This window comes from Muntiacus reevesi, chromosome 12 (genome assembly GCF_963930625.1).
Source record: "Muntiacus reevesi chromosome 12, mMunRee1.1, whole genome shotgun sequence".
In the NCBI taxonomy this organism is placed as follows: domain Eukaryota; kingdom Metazoa; phylum Chordata; class Mammalia; order Artiodactyla; family Cervidae; genus Muntiacus; species Muntiacus reevesi.
Window position 1 is genome coordinate 28260731 of NC_089260.1, and position 20423 is coordinate 28281153.

Consider the following 20423-nt stretch of genomic DNA (forward strand, 5'->3'; position numbering starts at 1 on the left):
CATAACCAATGCCAGCAGGTTGATTGTTGGTCATATTCCAGAATCCTAAGCTTTGTAAATTTAGGGTGATTGTTATTTTAGGTTTATCCTCATAATCTATCCAAAATTCAGATGCATCTGAAAGGAAAGCAGTATAATTGCATTTTGGTTGGATAAAAGAATGTTTCTTTCTGCTCGTCAATGTTTTAACAAACCAATAGAAGTCTCATGCATTCAAAAACTCTAGAATTAGTTGCAACACCTCTAATAACTAGAATTTCATTTCTTTCCTATTTGAAGTCTATCAAGTTTTGTGAAAATTCCTGTTTTGACTATATCAATTAACAAACATTAAAATATATCTCAAAATGTTTAGGTCTCCGAATTCATCACATTGTATACATTAAACATGTGGAATTTTTTTCAATATGAATTACACCTTAATAAATCTTTTTAAAAATTAAGTCAATTTTATCCATATGAGCCTGACATACAATGCATTTGTGCTACCACAACCGCCATTAAATAAGAATTATTAAAGAATCTTGTTTGTTCCCTATTGAGGACTTTGTGTTTTGTTTAAATGTTTATTTTTGTTTTTTTTCCTTTTGTTTTCCTAGTATTCCATCCAGCCTGGCACCTATATTCAGACCAAAAAAAAAGCAGAGGTCTTTATCAACACTTTTCTATCCACCCTCTTTCTCACATATGCCCAGTTATTTGTTAATTGATTTATGAGATGGTAGTAATAAAATTCTTCTCCAGCTATACATAGGAGAGAAAATGATCATTCTAAAATTTTATGTAGGCAATATATCTTATATGACTAACTCTCACATGCCTTTTCTTATTGAAATTCATTTAATTATGCCATGATATATAAAATAAGGAAAACATATACACTTTCTTAGTTTTTGAAAAGGTATGTATATAGAGAAAGTCTTAGAAGTTATTGAGAATATTTAGTTTTTTTAATCCACCTTTATACCAGCATAAGCATTAATTTTGTATATTAAAACAAATCTCGTCGATGAGATTCAGTAAATGTGTATGATTAAGAGTTTCAACATATTTTGTAGTGGGTTAAATTTTATATCAAGATAGGATAAGTATAATGACTTCATATAAACTATTTTTTGCCCCAAAAGAGAATGTACTCGTTGATTATGAAAAGAACCCTCTGACTTACCACAAATTTGAGCTATGTATTCATTAACTTTTTGGTTAAGGTATGAGTTGGGTGTGGACAGATAAAACAACTTGAAAAGGTACAGCATGTTTTAATAACACTTCCATAGGATATTGCAAGCAAACCTAAATCAGTAGCCTACCAATACAGGACGGCAGAGGATAGTCCCATGCCCTTCGCTCCCCTGTCATGCACTTGAGAAGGCTACTTCCATGGAGAGTGTAGCCTGGATTGCATCCGTAAACGATGGTGCTCCCAGCAAAATGCCCTTGGTCACTGATTTTGTATCCAAATTGTGGAATGCCAGGATCCTCACAATGTGAAAGTTCAAAACCTATGAGAAGAATATAAATTTATTAAAGACAAAGTTTAACAGGAGGATTTAAAACTGCACAAATCATCCCTTTTATTGTTTTTAATATGATTACATACTTGTCCCTGTTTTATTACTTAAAATATTTAATTTTGATAGCATACAGCCACCAGAGAGAGTTTTTTCCCCCTCAAAAAATTAAAATTTGTTGTATTATTCAAATTTAGCAATGATATCCCATGGTCTCTATGACTATATCATAATGTGTTATAGTACTAACATTCTTGCCTGCTTCAAGTGATTTGCAACTAATAGATTCTGACCAATGTAACTATTAGGATCAAATCATAAAAAGTTTAAAATTCAGGTAAAATATGTGAAACCACAACTGTTGAGGTAACAAATATGTTCAATGCAAACATAACTTTAGTTTGCTTTACATTTATAGTCTTGGAAGAAAATGAAACAGACATATTTAAAATAACTAGCAAGAGATAATATAAGCCAGTAATCAGTCTGAAGAACTCTGAATTTTTATATTCTGCCTTCAGAATACACAACTCTCAAAATTTATCACAAGAAAAAAAAGTAGTTCATAAAATAAGCATTTTTGATTTCTGAAGAGTTGGGGCTTTCCACATGACTTTAGCTAGAAGCTTGTGATCTTGAGAAGATATGTTTATATGAGTAGTGAGAGAAATCCAGAGAGATCAAGGTACCTCTTGGAGGGGGCCTGTGTTTACATCTTCAGGAAGAATGAGACCCAGGACTTTACATAAATCTCTAGATTATAAAAACTGGAGACACAGGAGGTTAATCTGACTGTTGAAACCCTAAATTTACATTACTAAGGTTAGAATAAGAACAGAATTATTTCTATCCCATCTCCGAAGAGCAAAATTTTTTCCTTCTCCTTTCAGGTGAGGAGAGAGAGAGAGAGCTCTCTCAAGCACAGCAAGCCCATTTTTCTTTGTTCCCTGTCCCTGGTCATGTGGCACGTTCTTCCATCTGATTTGCATTGTGCTACTACAGAGGTAAGGGCTAGGTCAAAGGGATGCTGACATACTTATTACTATTATTATATTTCATTCGTCAATTCTATCACTTAAATAATAATCTCTTTAGATCCAGTACACCTAGTGTGCCTATTCAGAATAAAATTAATAAGAGTGAATATTAAAATTAAAGCAGTCATAGCACAATTTGCACCTAAGATCCTGAAAGAACTAGAAAAGGGTACTTTAGAAGGTAAATCAAATATGACACTAGTTACAAAAATCTAAATCTTCTAGCTATAGAATTCTTCAGTACTTAGTGTTTTATAAATTCTACAAATGTAAGTTAAATGATGGGCTTCCCTTGTGACAAAATTGCAAAGAATTTACCTGCCAAAGTGAGAGACACAGATTTGATCCCTGAGTCAGGAAGATTTTCTGGAGAAGAAAAATGGCAACCCACTCCAGTATCCTTGCCTGGGAAATCCCATGGACAGAGGAGCCTGGCAAGGCCACAGTCCATGGGGTCGCAAAACAGTCAGACTTGACTTTAGCCACTAAACAATAATAACAACAACAAGATAAATGATATAATTAGACAAAGATAATTAACTGCTTGTTGTTCAGTCACTAAGTCATGTCCAACTCTCTGCGATCCCTTGGTGTGCAGTCTGCCAGTCTTCCTTGTCCATCATTATTTCCCAACTAGATGTTAAATTATATCAGTTATAACTTCTGAGACTAGAGGACTATGATAAAATTCTAGATAGCTCAATGGATGAGGGAAATCTATGATTTGAAGACAAATAATATTGGAGAAGAGAATAACTTTTGTGCATCTTAAATCATATGATAATCAAAAAGAGATCTGTATCTCTTTTGTGGGCATAGATTCTTGACCAAATTAATCTAAATTTGAACTAGAAAGCAAAATGCATGCATTAGCTCACTGATGACAAGTCATTAACTTGTAGTACTGACTTCGTAGAGTGTCAAAACAAGCATACAGTTACCAGAAATGCACAGCTAAAAGTACCAAATGTATACTTTAAATTCTGTATGTGGCTACCTTAGCTCTTGGAGAACATAAGGAGCCTCTTCTTAGTCTCCTTGAAGGGTTCTTTATCTTTCCTTCCTTTGCCAACCAATAGAACGATTTCACATATCTTCATTAATTTACAATCATTGTTTATTTTCTTTTTTTCCTATAGATTGGACTTATTTCACTTTTTTCTCTTTCCCTCAAAGCCTTCACAGCACAAAATCTGGCACATAACAGATGTTCAATAATGTTCATGAATGAATGTGATTCTCAGGGCAGTTATCTCTAGGTGACAACTACAAAATAACCTAAAGTAATTTTGATGAAAAATTGAAGTTTATGATAGTTAAAAAAAACTGCAGAAAATTCCTGTATGGAGTAATTTGTGACAACCTCATTTGGGCGGAAACAAGTTAAAATAAGGCAAGTGCAGACAACTTCAAAAAGAGTCATACTAGAGGTTGGAGGTTGCTGAGCAAGTCAGTCTTGCGATAACAGAAGCAGAAACAGTAGAAGTATTAACAAAACTTTTAGGACATATTTTGTATGACTCTGAATAGTAAAAGTGCATTTAAAATATCTCTGCTCAAAAGTAACAAGATTGAATTCCTTCTACCAGACATAATATTCAGTTTATTATTCAGATTCAGCCACTTTTGAGTTTTACCACGTATCATTTATCAAAATAAAAATGGAAATCAAGCTCTCTTTTCAAGGTTTATTACCAAATTCATCCTCCTTTAATTTGAATGTTCTGTAAATGTGGTTGGCAATTGCTGGTGATGAGGTATAATGGAGATATTCTTTGCAAATTAAGATAATTTATAATACTTTGCATTGTAGATGAAAATGCACATGGACAATAGTATGTAAGCACAACACATACTACAAAACACAACACAATTTAGTCCAATTTGGTGGAATTATTGTTGCTTATTCATAAATATTCAGAAGTGCCTTATCTTTATGGAAACATTCAGCTGCCAGTCTTTTCACTGAAAAGCTCAAATACATGAAACTGACAATTAAATAAAGATGTGTATGAAAAGCCACATATACTATAAATATTCACCATTCCTTGTGAAATTTGGTACTGTGATGAAATTAAAACTTCTGGAGCAAAAATGAACTGGAAATTCTCAATTATCTAAATCTTTTTGACTTGCTGAATAACTTAAACTGAGTTCTAATTTCCTTCCTGCCACCATAAAGCAGAAATCTTCTTTAAAGATTTCTAAAATTTTAAAATTACTATTTGACATCTATAAGAGAAAAGATAAAATAACTTCATCATCTGGCTCTATTGATAGTTGTTTCAGATTAACAGTAATATTAGTTCAGATTACTTTTCAGATTAATATTTATACTAATTGATTCATATTCACATTAATATTGTTATTCATAAATAATGCTCAGTTCAGTTCAGTCAGTTCAGTTCAGTTGCTCAGTCGTGTCTGACTCTTTGCGACCCCATGGACTGCAGCACACTACGCTTCCCTGTCCATCACCAACTTCCGGAGCTTACTCAAACTCATGTCCATCGCATTGGTCATACCATCCAACCATCTCATCCTCTGTCACCCCCTTCTCCTCACACCTTCAATCTCTCCCAGCATCAGGGTCTTTTCAAATGAGTCAGTTCTTCCCATCAGGTGGCCAAAGTATGGAGTTTCAGCTTCAGCATCAGTCCATCCAATGAATATTCAGGACTGATTTCCTTTAGGATTGACTGGTTTGATCTCCTTGCAGTCCAAGGAACTGTCAAGAGCCTTCTCCGACACCACAGTTCAAAAGCATAAATTCTTCGTAAAGAAAGCGCTTAGCTTTCTTTATAGTCCAACCTTCACATCCATATACAACTACTGGAAAAACCATAGCTTTGACTAGACAGACCTTTGTTGGTAAAGTAATGTCTCTGCTTTATAACATGCTGTCTAAGTTGTTCATAGCTTTTTTTCCAAGGAGCAAGCGTCTTTTAATTTCATGGCTGCAGTCACTATCTGCAGTGATTTTCAAGCACTCCAAAATAAAGTCTGTCACTGTTTCCATTGTTTCCCCAACTATTTGCCATGAAGTAATGGGACCAGATGCCATGATCTTAGTCTAATGCTAAATAACTTAAAACTCCGTTTACGTTTGGTTTTAATTCCTTTCTAGTCTTTCTCTACTGAGAACTAGCAAATATCCTGAATTAGTATATTATTTTACACATAATTTAAATTTTTTTGTTGTTGTTTAGTCTCCAAGTCATGTCCAACTCTTTGTGAAACCATGGACTATAGTCTGCCAGGCTCCTCAGTCCATGGGGTTTCCCAGGCAAGCATACTGGAGTGGGTTGCCATTGCCTTCCCCAGGGGATCTTCCCAACCTGTGTCTCCTGCATTGGAAGGTGGATTCTTTACCACTGAGCCACCAGGAAAATCCAATTTATATTTTAAAACATCTATATTTCAATGAATAATATACAGTAAGGTTTATAAGAATTTACACATTTTATAAATTATATAATTAAAACAACATTCTTTTGAGGCTTTATTTATTTGTGTGCAGCATTGTGTTTTTACTGTTATATTTACACACACATACACTTAAACATAGAGTTTACTCATTTTAACTACCAATGATATTCCATTGATATATACCCTGAAATTGATTTACTTATTCTCCACCTGGTGGGTATTTATATTATTATATTGATTATATTATTCACTGTTATAAAAACGCTACACTTGCATGTCCTCATTTGCACATATGCAAGTGTTTCTATGGGTTATGTACCATGCAGGGATTCAAAGATCAATTTGAATCAGTTCTAATGAAGTGGATGAAACTGGAGCCTATTATACAGAGTGAAGCAAGCCAGAAAGAAAAACACCAATACAGTATACTAACTAACGCATATATATGGAACTTAGAAAGATGACAATGATAACCCTATATACGAGACAGCAAAAGAGACACAGATGTAAGGAACAGTCTTTTGGGCTCTGTGGGAGAAGACAAGGGTGGGATGATTTGAGAGAATAGCATTGAAAAATGTATATTATCATATGTGAAACAGATTGCCAGTCCAGGTCCGATGCATGAGACAGGGTGCTCAGTGCTTGTGCACTGGGATGACCCTGAGGGATGGGATGGGGAGGGAGGTAGGAGGAGGGTGTAGGATGGGGCGCACATGTACACCCATGGCTGATTCATGACAATGTATGGCAAAACCACTACAATATTGTAAAGTAATTAAAATAAATAAATTTTTTTAAAAAAAGATCACTTTCTTAAGATTAAATTAAAATCTGTTAATCGGTCTTGACCTAATAAAAGAAAATAGTTCAATCTCTGCCTCAGTATAATTTCTGTTCAACTTTTTTATGAATAACTGTGTATTCACATAGGTTGATGTTCTATCTGGTTTGTAAAATAGTAGTAAGAATTGTGTGAATGCTAAGTCATGTCTGACTCTTTACTACCCCATGGAGCCTTCCAGGCTCCTTCCTCTGTCTCTGGAATTCTCCATGCAAGAATACTGGAGTCGGTTGCCATGTCCATTCTCCAGGGGATCTTCCCGACCCAGGAGTCAAACCAATATCTCTTATGTCTCCTGCATTGGCAGGTGGATTCTATGCCACTAGTGACACCTGGGAAGCCCATGAAAAAGTAAGTGATATTATTAAATATACTAGTTTGTGTCTTCATATGTTTGTATATCATTCTGGGATAGTGGGATCATACATTTGTACATCACACATTTGTATATCAGTCAGGGATATAGTGGGATTCAGCTTTGCCTGAATGTTAAGTTTTACCATCAGCCATTTAGTTTATGAATAATTGGGACAACCTAGACATGTCTAAAGAGAAGGCAATGGCACCCCACTCCAGTACTTTTGGCTGGAAAATCCCATGGACGGAGGAGCCTGGTAGGCTGCAGTCCATGGGGCCGCTAAGAGTCGGACACGACTAAGCGACTTCACTTTCACTTTTCCCTTCCATGCACTGGAGAAGGAAATGGCAACCCACTCCAGTGTTCTTGCCTGGAGAATCCCAGGGATGGGGGAGTCTGGTGGACTGCCGTCTGTGGGGTCGCACAGAGTCGGACACAACTGAAGTGACTTAGCAGCAGCAGCAGACATGTCTAAAAATGAATTTTACTAGATATCACCAAATATCTCCTATGTGACAATACCAATTTACCCCAAAGTTCATGAATTTCAAGTTCTTCCAATTATTATCAACATTTACTATCATACTGCTTTTTTATTTTTACATTTTAGAAGTGTGCAATAGAAAAGTATTTTGACTTTAATTTTCATTTCTTAGTTTCTATCAAGCACTTTTTGTCTTTTGATTGTTGCATTGGATATCCTCTACTGTGAACTTTCTTTGCCCATGTGTGCTTCCAGGCTATTTTTAAATCGATTTGTAGCATTTCTTTCTATGGAGTAAACGCTTTTCTGTGCTGTGTTGTGCTTATTTGCTCAGTCGCCTCCAAGTTTTTGCAACCTACGGACTGTGGCTGTCAGGCTTCTCTATCTGTGCGGATTCTCCAGGCATGAATACTGGAGTGGGTCACCATGCCCTCCTCCAGGGGATCTTCCCAACCCAGAGATCGAACTCAGGTCTCCCGCATTGCAGGCAGATTCTTCACCGTCTGAGCAACCTGGTTTTTCTACCATATTGTAAATATCTCCTTCTAATAATATAGCATTTAAAAATCTTGCTAGCAAAGGTCCATCTAGTTAAAGCTATGATTTTTTCAGGTAGTCATGTATGGATGTGAGAGTTGAATTTATAAAGAAAGCTGAGTGCTGAAGAATTGATGCTTTTGAACTGCGGTATTAGAGAGGATTATTGAGAGTTCCTTGGAAGGAAGGAGATCCAACCAGTCAATCCTAAAGGAATTCAGCTCTGAATATTCATGGAAGGACTGATGCTGAAGCTGAAACTCCAATACTTTGACCACCTGATGAGAAGAACTGACTCATTTGAAAAGACCCTGATGCTGGGAATGATTGAAGGTGGAAGGAAGAGTGGACGGCAGAAGATGAGATGGTTGGATGGCATCACTGACTCAATGGACATGAGCTTGAGTAAGCTCCAGGAGTTGGTGATGGATAGGGAAGTCAGGTGTGCTGCAATCCATGGGGTCACAAAGAGTCAGACATGACTGAGCGACTGAACTGAACTGAAAAATCTTGTTTATGGTGTATTTAGCTAAACAGAGATTTGTAAAAACATAATAATAATAAGGACTGGGACTTATTTACTGGTCTTCAGTAAAACGGAAGCCATTTGATATTTTGAGTTGCTAAAATTCAGCACAAGAAATTAGAGGGGAAAATACGAAGACATGCAAAGAGTGTGAAGGTCAAGGATCACTGCTGGCCTTCAGGAATCCAGCAGTTCAGGGAAGTTGCCACCACATACAAGCAGCTGTCAGTGCCACGCTCCTGCCTACGTATTTTGGCGAAAAATAACGGCTTCTTTATCCATCCTGTCTTTCAGCTCTCACCAGATTGCCTTTAGTTGGTGGAATCTAAGCAGAGATCTTAGCTGGCAAGGGCAGGAGATATGCAGTTGCCAGATTTTTAGACTCTACACATAAGAGAGGTGCTTAGAAGGGCAGGAATGCTACTGAGTATTGACAGATTTTTGTTTGTCTATCTTCTTTGAGAAATCTTTCTTCACCTTAAAGATGTAGCTACTGTAGGTCACATTTTTTTCTAAGCATTTTAAAGTTTTGACACTCACATATGTTTTCAATCTGCCAGAAGTTAACTTTACAAAGGAGTATGTTAGTAGGTCATTAGATATTTAAGTTCAAATTTTACAAAACTTTTGGGATGGGAAGGTTATAAAAATGGCTTGTTTGTTATTCTAATGTGAATAAATTATATCCAATATTGTATATATAAATGACAGGTAATCAAGAAATATTTCTTCAGCATTTTAGTTAGAATACCTTGTACTATATAAAGCAGCCTTAGTCAATACTTCATTTATCACCTTGTTAATTTTCAATATTTAAGGAGTAATAGAAATGCCAAATGTACCTGTTAAGTTTATAGGATATAGAGTCACATAGACTAACTTTGTTGCTTCTTTGTAATTCATTTATTTTCTACTTGTATTTGCATTAAATAAATTATATACTAAGAGTAGAGTTAGCATTAATGGGATATCTGATTATTTTTCATCATTAACATTGCCAAAACTTTATTGGTAACTGAAGAGTTTAAATAGGGTGATTTATTTTATATTTATAAAGCTAGTATACAAGCATGCCATCACAAATTGGCTACTGCTCATCTTTAATTTGAATACAGAATTTGAAATGGACATGTTCCATGCGGATTACCAAATTATTTCAAGCAACAAAACTCAAGAGCTAAGAACATACAAATATATCCAAACAATATCCTTGGGAAAATGGACATTTCTCAAATGGGATTTTTAGAAAATTAAATGTGCAGAGGTGATAACAAGAAGGCATCTGAGCCCAGAGGTAATGTCTAATAGATGGGAATCATAAATATTTACCAGATCCACTTTTGAGAAGACAATCAAAAAGGTGTACTTTAGCTTTTCAATGGATGGTTGTTTAAAATACCTAATTCCTTTCTATTGAATGAAAGTGGGATAACTAGAAATGAATACAGCTAGTAGAATCTTCAATGAAGAATATTTTGAAGAAATAGAACTTAAAGATGTCATGAACAACAGGCCTACATCATTCTTTGATAGTGAATTTGGCCAATAACAAAGTATTCAGATTCTCAAGTATAAATAAAATGACAGAAATTTCTTTAGGAGGAACCGCATTAACATGGAAAAAATATTATATTTTTACATGTAGTTCAACAACAAAAAATGTAAATTCATGGAATTTTAAATATAAAACATTTAAAACTTACATGGAGATAATATAGTATAGTGATTAAGTTTAGGAATTCTATAGGGAGAGCTCCTCAACTAAATTTCCATATGTGCACTTATGAGGTATGTCACCTTGGGCAATTAACAACTTTTCTGTGCTTTGCTTTTCCTCCTCTTCTCACTGGGGATAATAGTACTTCCCTCATAGAGTTATATCTGTATCTAGTCGGTAGTAAATAAATGTTAGCTATTATTTTTAACTGATATTTAATGTTTAAATAATGTTAAATATCTCTCTGTGCCTTTTAAATAAAATCTAAGTCCCTTACTACAGTCCACCTCACCCCTGTCTAGCTTCAAACTTTACCTCTCATCTTGTACAATTCTCCTTCTTATCTACCTCCAGTCAAATAACTCAAGCTGAAGTCTTCTCTTCAGGCCTTGTATTTGCTGATCTATCTGCCTATGATCTGCTATTCTCAGATCTCTTATTATAATTCAGATATCAAATCAAGTGATACCTCCTGAGACACAGTCCTTGAATAAACTGGATATAGTAGACTCATCTTCCATAGTATATATCCTATTGCCCTATTACAAATTATTTCTACAAGCAGTTCTTTTATCTTTTGTTCACACTTTTGTTTTCTGTCTTGTCTCACTAAAACGTTGGCTCCACGTGAGCAGGAATGTTGTCTTTAGTGTTCTCTTCATCCTCAGAGCAAGAACAATTCCAACGGAGAAGGACAAAATTTAAGCCTATGATTCAATGAATAACTTCTAAGTTGATAAGTTAATTCCAATAGAGGAATAAAAGAGAAGACAAGATTTATGGACCAAAAAAGGAGTGACATTTTTACAATTCAGCCTTCAGAGAGAAATACAGTAAAAGATATCAGATTAAAGAATGCATTCTTGACTGTGTATTGAGGGGCTGAGGGGATCTGGCTAGAGCAACGTATTAAGTTCTACTAACTTCTATTATTGAATTATCCAGAGCAGAGTGATGTATTAAGGAGGATATTGTATTGAGATCCTAATTTCTGATCTGCTCTTCTCACTTTAGAAGAAGGCAATGGTAATTTTCTCTCACTGTACTCCCCTACACTGTCCAGGAAAACACAACTATAGATTTAATTAATTTGTCTTGTATAAAGCACCTGAAAATATGTCTCATCTAGAACTTAGGTTGGAATAAGTTTCAGATTTCTCAAGGGTAAGCGTAATTATTAGCCATTTTTGAAAAGAATGGAAGAGTGGTCTAACCCAAGGAGGGAGTTAATTCTGAGAGGCTGGAGGGATGGAAGAGTCATTGGATGCCCTAAGGTTAGGCAAGGTCTGACCAAGTTTGTCACAGATGTTTTATATCCAACCCATGTGACCATCCACACTTCATTTCTCTAAATCAAACTAGAGTTGACTAAGAAACTAATTTTGGAGAAGAAGGATATCTGTACAAAAGACTAAATAAGATTTTTCTTGACAACTCTAAAGGATGAAGACTGAAGAGATTTAATTCACTTCATAAAAGTAAAGGAATGGGACATTTTCTTCCCTCAAATGTGGTGTAGCATTTTCATACCAGGTATTTTATAATTTATTTATTGGTAAAGGAAAGACAGAGAAGCGCATGGTCTTCTTAGTAGAGTAGAACTAAAACTGTTAATAATGGATGACCTAAATGCTTTTCCTTTCTAGACACTCAAGGTTCTCTGTAATTTCATGACCCCACTAATCATAGAGGCATCTGTTAATACAATATCTTTTAACTTATTTTTTTGGAATACCTGTTATAGCTGTGCATCATAGGAGACACTGTACACTGTCTTCTCAGTATATCTTTTCTTCTCCCTCATGAACAAAATCTTGATTTTGCCTCCAGCAATAACTGAAGCATACCAGGCAGTGTATCACGATAGTCAAATAATAATCCAATAATTTAGTCTGACAAATACTTCATTTTTCCAGCTTCCCTTGCTGGGAAATTTATCCATATAGCCCTATTTTGGACAAAGAGGGATAACAGAATGTGACACAAGATTTTTGTATTCCCAATGAAAGGAACCTATATGGTAAACACTACCTCCTTCTTTTTGCCTTGAATATGTTCAGTGTTAAAGTAGCCATCTTGTGACTATGTCACAACAATCATGAGAACAAGAAGTGAACATACTAGGAATGCCATAACAAAAAAGAAGCATGGCCCCTTGTAACCTAGGTTTAGCAACCGAATCAGGACCTGCTTACCTTTTTTCTCTTCACAGGTCTTATATAATTAACATAAATCCTGGCTGTTTAAGCCATGGTTAAGTTTACTACTGCTGCTGCTGTTTATTTGCTAAGTTGTGTCCAACTCTTTGCGGCTCCATTTATAGCCCACCAGGTTCCTCCGTAGGATTTCCCAGGCAAGAACACTTCAGTGGGTTGCCATTTCCTTTTCTAGGAGATTTTCCCAACCCAGGGATCAAACCTCCATCTCTTGCTTGGCAGGCACACTCTTTACCACTGAGCTCTCCGGGAAGGCCCCAGGTTTACCTTGAAGCCAAAAGCAGCATCTCAACTGTTTCTACTAGTCCATTTGCTATTCCTAGTGATTATATAATGAATGGACCAATAAGACAGTTGAAATAAAACACATCTTAAAGGCTTGTTCTAAAATATTTCTTCATTTTAATTTCAGCCAAATGCAATTCTATCTGTGACTATCATTACATAGAGCAGATGGCTCAGAGGGTAAAGCATCTGCCTGCAATGCAGGAGACCCTGGTTCGATCCCTAGGTTGGGAAGATCCCCTGGAGAAGGAAATGGCAACCCGCTCCAGTATTCTTGCCTGGAGAATCTCATGAACAGAGGAGCTTGGTGGGCTACAGTCTATGGGGTCACAAAGAGTCAGACACAGCTGAGTGACTTCATTAGATAAGGATGATCATAAAAGGCCTGTTTATGCTAAACCTAGAATCGTGAGAAGCTAGGCAAGTGGGATTAATCTGAATTAAGTTATTTACTCTATTTGCCTTGAATGTGCTTATTTAGCATGCCCTTTCTAATCTCTGTGCCTTTCTTTATCCTGTTCTTTGCCTGGAACACAGTCCACCATTTCTTTCTGTGGTCCACCAACACAATCTTCAATACTACCTCATTCATGAATCCTAACCTGATCTGCCCTAGCCAAATTTCCTCTCTCCTGCCTCTAAATCCTCTGAAAATGAATACTAGAACTCCTCTGCACCTCATAGTGTTCTCTCAGATATTCCAGAAACAAATGTGGAATAATTTTAAGGGGAACATACCACAGAATGGCAGAGGTGGGATTAGAAATAACTGGATACAGGGATACAGACATAAAACATGTTCTTTTCCATTTTCCCCCATGTCTGCACACTTTAGCAAATTCTCTTGTGTTCAGAAATTAATTACTGCATCTAAGAATTTAAGGAATATAAAACATGTGGCCTAGTAGAATCTTCTATATTACAGAAAAATATTTTATAAAACCAGTATTCAGGATACATATTAATTTACCAATATATGTGAAGAGTTGTAATTGATTTAAAACTGACTAAAGGAATTATGAAGTGAAATGGTCTCATGAAGAATTATGCATAATATGCTTGCAAGAAAACCAAAACAAACAAAAAACATAACCACAATACCATGTGATAAGAGCTATATAGCTGTGGATATAGACTACTGCAAAAGAAGTGTTAAAAAGTAGACTAACTGTGGCTGAAGGAGTCAGGGCAAGCCTAGTAAGGAGATGTTTAAAATGGTCTTGAAGTTGAATAGTTCAATTGATGCCACAAATGGATGGGGCATACTGAAAGAAAAAGGAAGCCTGGGTACAGGATTCTAAGGCTGGAAACCAAAGTATACTTGGAGAATGAGAAGCAACTTCCTTCAAAGATAGGAAATATAAGGTTAACTATTAAAATCATTGCAGATATGTGCTGATAGAAAGCCTGCCATTGTAAAACTCAGAAGTGACACTTAAGAACAAATACAGTTAATAGCTGATGTGCCACTACTTCCAGGGCCTTTCTCAACAAAGGAGTTCAGCATATATCCATCGGATCAGAAAATCTTAGAAGCATTTATTGACCTGGTGATATTCAGAGACATTGAATTCAGAGACATTTGAAGTAGATTATAAACATTTAATTCCAGATTTGAGACTGAAACATTTTAGTTTCAGTTCTGAGACTGAAAAATATTTATAGATGTATGTCTGCCCTTTTTAAAAAAATATAATTGCTTTTATACTCGTTTCCCAATGCTACAGCTTTCTATCTTCATAATGATTCACATTATTTAATGAACAGCCAGAATCATTAAGAAAAAAAAAAATGACTTCAAGTCTTTTCTTCTTAAGCATTTCTTTCTTTCTTTTTCTTTAACAAGCACAAGCAGTAGTTCACAGCAATGACAAAGACGTGAATGATTTTACTCATTCCAGACTCCTGAGCATCCTATACAACTTCAAATTCAGGTATGGCTACAAAGCTCAGTATCTTTTCATCAATAATCTCACATTACATAGAATTTAAATACCAGAAAAAGAAATTTAGGTTTCCTTTATTAACCCCATTGACATTTTAGACAAAGAGAAATATAAAATGATGCAGAACAAAGACAGACCATTATGTAAACACTGAGCCATGACTTGAAAAATGTCACCAGCCCTGTCAGGAAAAAAAAAAAAAAAAAAGGGAAAGAGGAAAGCAGATTAAGAAACATCTGCCCTTCTGAGCACATCACAGCAATTATATTTGAGCAATAATCCACAGCACTGTTACTTTTAGTCCATCACACAGTAATATCTGTAAACACAATTTGTTTGGATTTTCATTTGTCTTTGGGAGCACTTCACAGGAAATCACAGTATATACAACAGTTCTCAGGGTTTAAAACTATGTATTAAACATCATTTTGTTAATTTAACTTGTGTTAATGATGTAATAATTCTAGCACAGGTAGAAAAGAAAACTTGAAATAAACAAGGAGAAAGAATCATATTTCAGTATTATGTCTCTTGACTGTATTTTCACAAACAATAATTTGATTCCAATTACCTTTAGAATCCCATGTGAATATCTTTACTGCTGTAACCTTTCAACTTTCCAATTTCTGTAAGAATTTTCATTCACCTGATTTCTTGAGAAAATTTATAGAACTCATTTGATTTTTTCAAATATTTCTGACAGTAAAGAATACAATTTAATTCTCATTGGTGTAATTAGTCTACTTCTCATTATGATACTGGTAAAATAAATTCATTTTGTTCATATAACAATTGATGTAACCCACTTATGGTTTTCAAGGATTCTCAGTCTATCTGTCTATCAGTCTCAGTCTACCTGTTTAAGTGTCAGAGAGTTGATTTGAGTATAACACAATAATTCTATGTAAATTTATTTTTAACAAGACAATTTAACAAAAAAGCAAAACAAACTAAAATCTTAGCTATTCTTCAGTGTAAAATCATCTGAAACCATTCAGTTATCATTAAGGGCTGACTAACTATAACTAATACACATGTATTGTGTATGTTTTGCAGTGACAGGTAGGAGCTCAAGCACTGGGTTCCCATTTATTAAAAAGTTTAATTGTACTTCTTAAATATTCCATGGGAAGAATACTGTTATTTTTAAAGTACATAAATAAATAAGTTCAAAGTCACATATTACTTAAACTTTCTGAACCTATTATTTCAACCATAAAATAGCAATAGCTAGAATACCTGTAATTTTTGAAGTTGCTAGAGTCAAATAAAATTATTAACATGGAAAGGAGTTGTAAACTTCAAATTGCTAATCAAATGCTGAATATTATTTCATGTGGTGTATTGCAACTACTAATAAATATTTAGCATCAGTGTTTGGCCATTTTTTTTCTCCCCAAATACTTACTGGTATAGACAAGTTGAAAGCCTTCATCCGTCCCTTCAGAATCAGAATTAAATTCTAGCCAGAGCTGGTTTGAAGTACTACTAAGTGTCAGTCCTCGCATAGACGCACCAGTAAAAGCACCTAGGAGATGAGTTGTTTTATCTTTTCCATCATAAATCTGCAAAATATATTTACAATTAAAATGAAAATGTGTAAATAATAAACAATTCTGAGCATGCATTTATATCTATGAAGAAAATGAGCGATTACACTCCCTAAATCAAGTCATTACGTTTCCCAAGAAAAACTGCATGTGTCATTAATTGATTTTACAAATGCCACAGTAAGAGAGTTAAGACTCCACAAGGATAATTTTAACATTTCAAGCTCAGTAGACACTAAGTAACACTCAAACTCATGTTATAAAGTTTTTGCTCTTATTTTAAAAACAATGCTTTTTTGTGGCAGACAATTTAAATTTGAGAATTGGTGGGTTGGTGGTTGTTTCGAACTTTCTCAAGGGCACCAAACACCTGGTTTTCTAATAACATAATTAATATAAAATATACTTGCTTCTTTGTACATTCTATTTATCCACACCTTCTACAAAACAAAACTGATACCTTCCCAAAGATCCATACCTCATTCCCATTTTCTAAAGGTGTAGCTTCTCATTGTCCTCTAATTTTCTTTATCTTATCAAAGCATTATAGACATGTCTTTACATCAATAGATATAAATTCTTGCTTTTGAGAACTGGGTAATATTTCATCCAGTTACACTATCACAACTTGCCTAACCATTCCTATATTAAAAATTAACATTCCTATATTAACAAAGATTTTTGCCACTAAAGTGATCTTGAAAAAAAAACCTTTTACATATTATCTCACATTTCTCTTTGCTACGTGTATTTCAGTAAGAAAGGTTCCATACATTTAATACATTGAATTTGGGTGTTCAAACATAGGTGTATTGTCAGATTATTTTCCAAAAAGTGTACAGTAATTAAACTGCGAATTGGTCAACAAAGCATATTGCCATTCTTTTTTAAGGCATGCATTTTCAGTGTGGTATCTATTACTCCCAATGGTGAGAAAATTAGTTCTTAGTGTTGATAAAACCTTCGATATGATAATGGTTTGTTGACCAACAAAGACCAACTCTAACTGACAAATCTCATTCCACAGTACTTAGTTTTATGAAGTTGAATCTGGGGGCTCCTTCCACAAATGATAACAAATAGAAAAAGTTGAGAAATACTTCTGAAAGTTACCTGTGTTTTGCAAAAACTGCCTTACTTATGACCTATCATAAGAGTAAAAATTATGTCACTTAACTTCTAATCTAGTGATCTTCCCACAGCACCAATGTTCCCCCAAAATGGTATTCATTATGTTCATGTCACCTAAGAGATGATATTTAGATGGTACATGATAGAAAGCTTATTACTACTACATTAATTTGTATGATATATATTTCTTGTGTTAAATTGTAGGATTTAACTTGATTTTTTATAATGTTTTCTAAAATTTGTAACTAAAAGCTGATGTATAACTTTTTTATCAAATTATCCCTACAAGGTTTTACATTATGTTTATGTTAACAAAGTAAATTAGAAAAAAATTGCTATATTTCAAAATCTAATTTTTCAAATAAAATAATGAGATTTTTAATCTATGGATTCAAGGCATTCTTCAATCCAAGGAAATGTTCTTGAGTTTTGGTTTATTTAATTATTCCCTGTATATTTTATTGTTTTGTTTCCATCTTAAGTGCCTATTATGTACATATTCAGTCTCCAAATTGCATTGCAATTCTTTTACATGTTTTTCTTCTGAAATTTATCTATATTCCGTCTATACTGTGGCTTATCTTCCACTGGAACTTTCACATTAACAAATTTCCAGCAGTAACTAACCTCTTTTTATAATCTTCTATTAAAATTTAAAATTTTAAGTTCTATTAATAGACAGGTCAGTCAAGTTCTAGAAAGTCAGTCTGTCTGTCTTCAACTTCCCTCTCTTTCCCCAGTCTCTGTTTTTGGAACTCAAATTGCATTATCATATCAAGATAGTTGGGAGAAATATCAATAACCTCAGATATGCAGATGACATCATCCTTATGGCAGAAAGTGAAGAGGAACTAAAAAGACTTTTTATGAAAGTGAAAGAGAAGAGTGAAAAAGCTGGCTTAAAACACAACATTCAAAAACTAAGATCATGGCATCTGGTCCCATCACTTCATGGCCAATAGACGAGGAAACAATGGAAACAGTGACAGCCTTTGTTTTCTTGGTCTCCAAGATCACTGCAGATGGTGACTAGCCATGAAATTAAAAGATGTTTGCTCCTTGGAAGAAAAGCTATGACCAACCTAAGCAGCATATTAAAAAGCACAGACACTAATTACATTGCTGACAAAGGTCCGTCTACTAAAAGCTATGGTTTTTCCAGTAGTCATGTATGGGTGTGAGAGTTGGACTATAAAGAGAGCTTAGCACCCTAGAATGGATGCTTTTGAACTGTGGTGCTAGAGAAGACTCTTGAGAGTCACTTGGACTGCCAGAAGATCAAACCAGTCCATCCCAAAGGAAATCAGTCCTGAATATTCATTGGAAGGACCGATGCTGAAGCTGAAGCTTCGATGCTTTGGCCACATGATGCAACTGACTTACTAGAAAAGACCCTGATGCTGGGAAAGATTGAAGGCAGGAGGAGAAGGGGACGATAGAGGATGAGATAGTTGGATGGCATCACCAACTTGATGGACATGAGTTTGAGGAAGCTCTGGGAGTTGGTGATGGACAGGGAAGTCTGGAATGCTGCAGTCCATGGGGTCGCAGATTCAGACATGACTAACCAACTGAACTGAACCTATAGTTTTATATTTTCTTATTACAGATACAGGTTTTAAACACTGCAGAGACAATACTTTTATTTAACTTGTTTTATAAATGTAGCTTTGTTCAGAGTCCCTAGTATTCTTTTCTAACAACAGTTTATAACTTTTCTGCCCAGAAGTTGTGAAGTCTCCAGTGTCTAGGCATTTCCTGCTCTCTCCCTTGTGCCCGTGGGAATCTAAAGGTTCATATTATAACCCTCCAGCATCCACAAATTTATTTATTTGTTTCATTACCAATGAAAAGGAAGTGGAAATAAGAGTGAGAAAGAGAGGAACTGAGTCATAAAATCAATTCAACATGCTCACTAAATTCCTAACAGCAACATCTTACGGGTCTCCCTTTTCTTTTTCTTTTTAAAAGGTCTTTCTGTGTTTTTTTTTTTTTTTATGTGTTGACTATTTAAGGAATATTTGACTTCTAGATAAAGGGCGGTATGGATAATTCCTTAAAATTATATGGCAGTAGCAGGAACCCCTCTTGGAATTTAATTTATCACATAAATATAGTTCTGTTAGTTATCAGCAAGAATTTGTCTTCAACAAAGCTGAAGCAAATGCTGAGGTTGTTAGGTCAGGAATATTTTTGTTGGTTTGTCTGAGTACATAAGAGTCAACTTTTCATTTCTTAAGAATAGCACTCATGAGGAAGAATTCAGACAAAGAAACATTGCTTGTCAGGAAAAACAACCTTTGTGTTTGAGTTTCAAATGTTCAATATACTCATAAATCGACTTCTGAATACAGTTATATCATGACTCTACATATGCTGTAGTTTATAAATCCTGTGTTTGGAGGTACACAATCACAATCAAACCATGTAACCAAATGACACAGTGGATCTAATTTGTAGTTAATACTGTCAAAGTAACCACATAGAATAGGCTTCTCTGATAGCTCAGATGGTGAAGAATCCTTCTACAATGCAGAAGACCTGGGTTCATTTCCTAGGTCGGTAAGATCCCCTGGAGAAGGGAATGGCAACTCACTCCAGTATTCTTGCCTGGAGAATGCCATGGGCAGAGGAGCCTGGCAGGCTACAGTCCATGGGGTCATAAAAGTTGGACACAACTTGAGTGACTAACACAACCATATAGAATTTTTTCCTTTTATTTCTCTTACTGCTAACCAACATATAATTTCATTCATATGTTAAATATAAATAAATTTTAAGGATTCAACTAATTCTGCTTTCAAGTGTGGATACATTTTAAGAACTTTCAGTTTGTCAAAAACAATGAAATA

At 35.0% G+C, this 20423-nt stretch overlaps 1 protein-coding gene across 3 annotated transcripts in view; it reads right to left on the minus strand.

Moving 5' to 3' along the window:
• The window catches only part of CSMD3 (CUB and Sushi multiple domains 3), a 1308014-nt gene that overhangs the window by 324888 nt on the left and 962703 nt on the right, over positions 1-20423 (minus strand). For all 3 annotated transcript variants that reach the window (XM_065902671.1, XM_065902670.1, XM_065902669.1), the window contains 2 exons: positions 16299-16455; positions 1311-1502 (listed from right to left, as the gene is read on the minus strand). In XM_065902671.1, coding sequence (XP_065758743.1) covers positions 1311-1502; positions 16299-16455 — 349 coding nt within the window. The remainder of the gene's footprint in view (positions 1-1310; positions 1503-16298; positions 16456-20423) is intronic.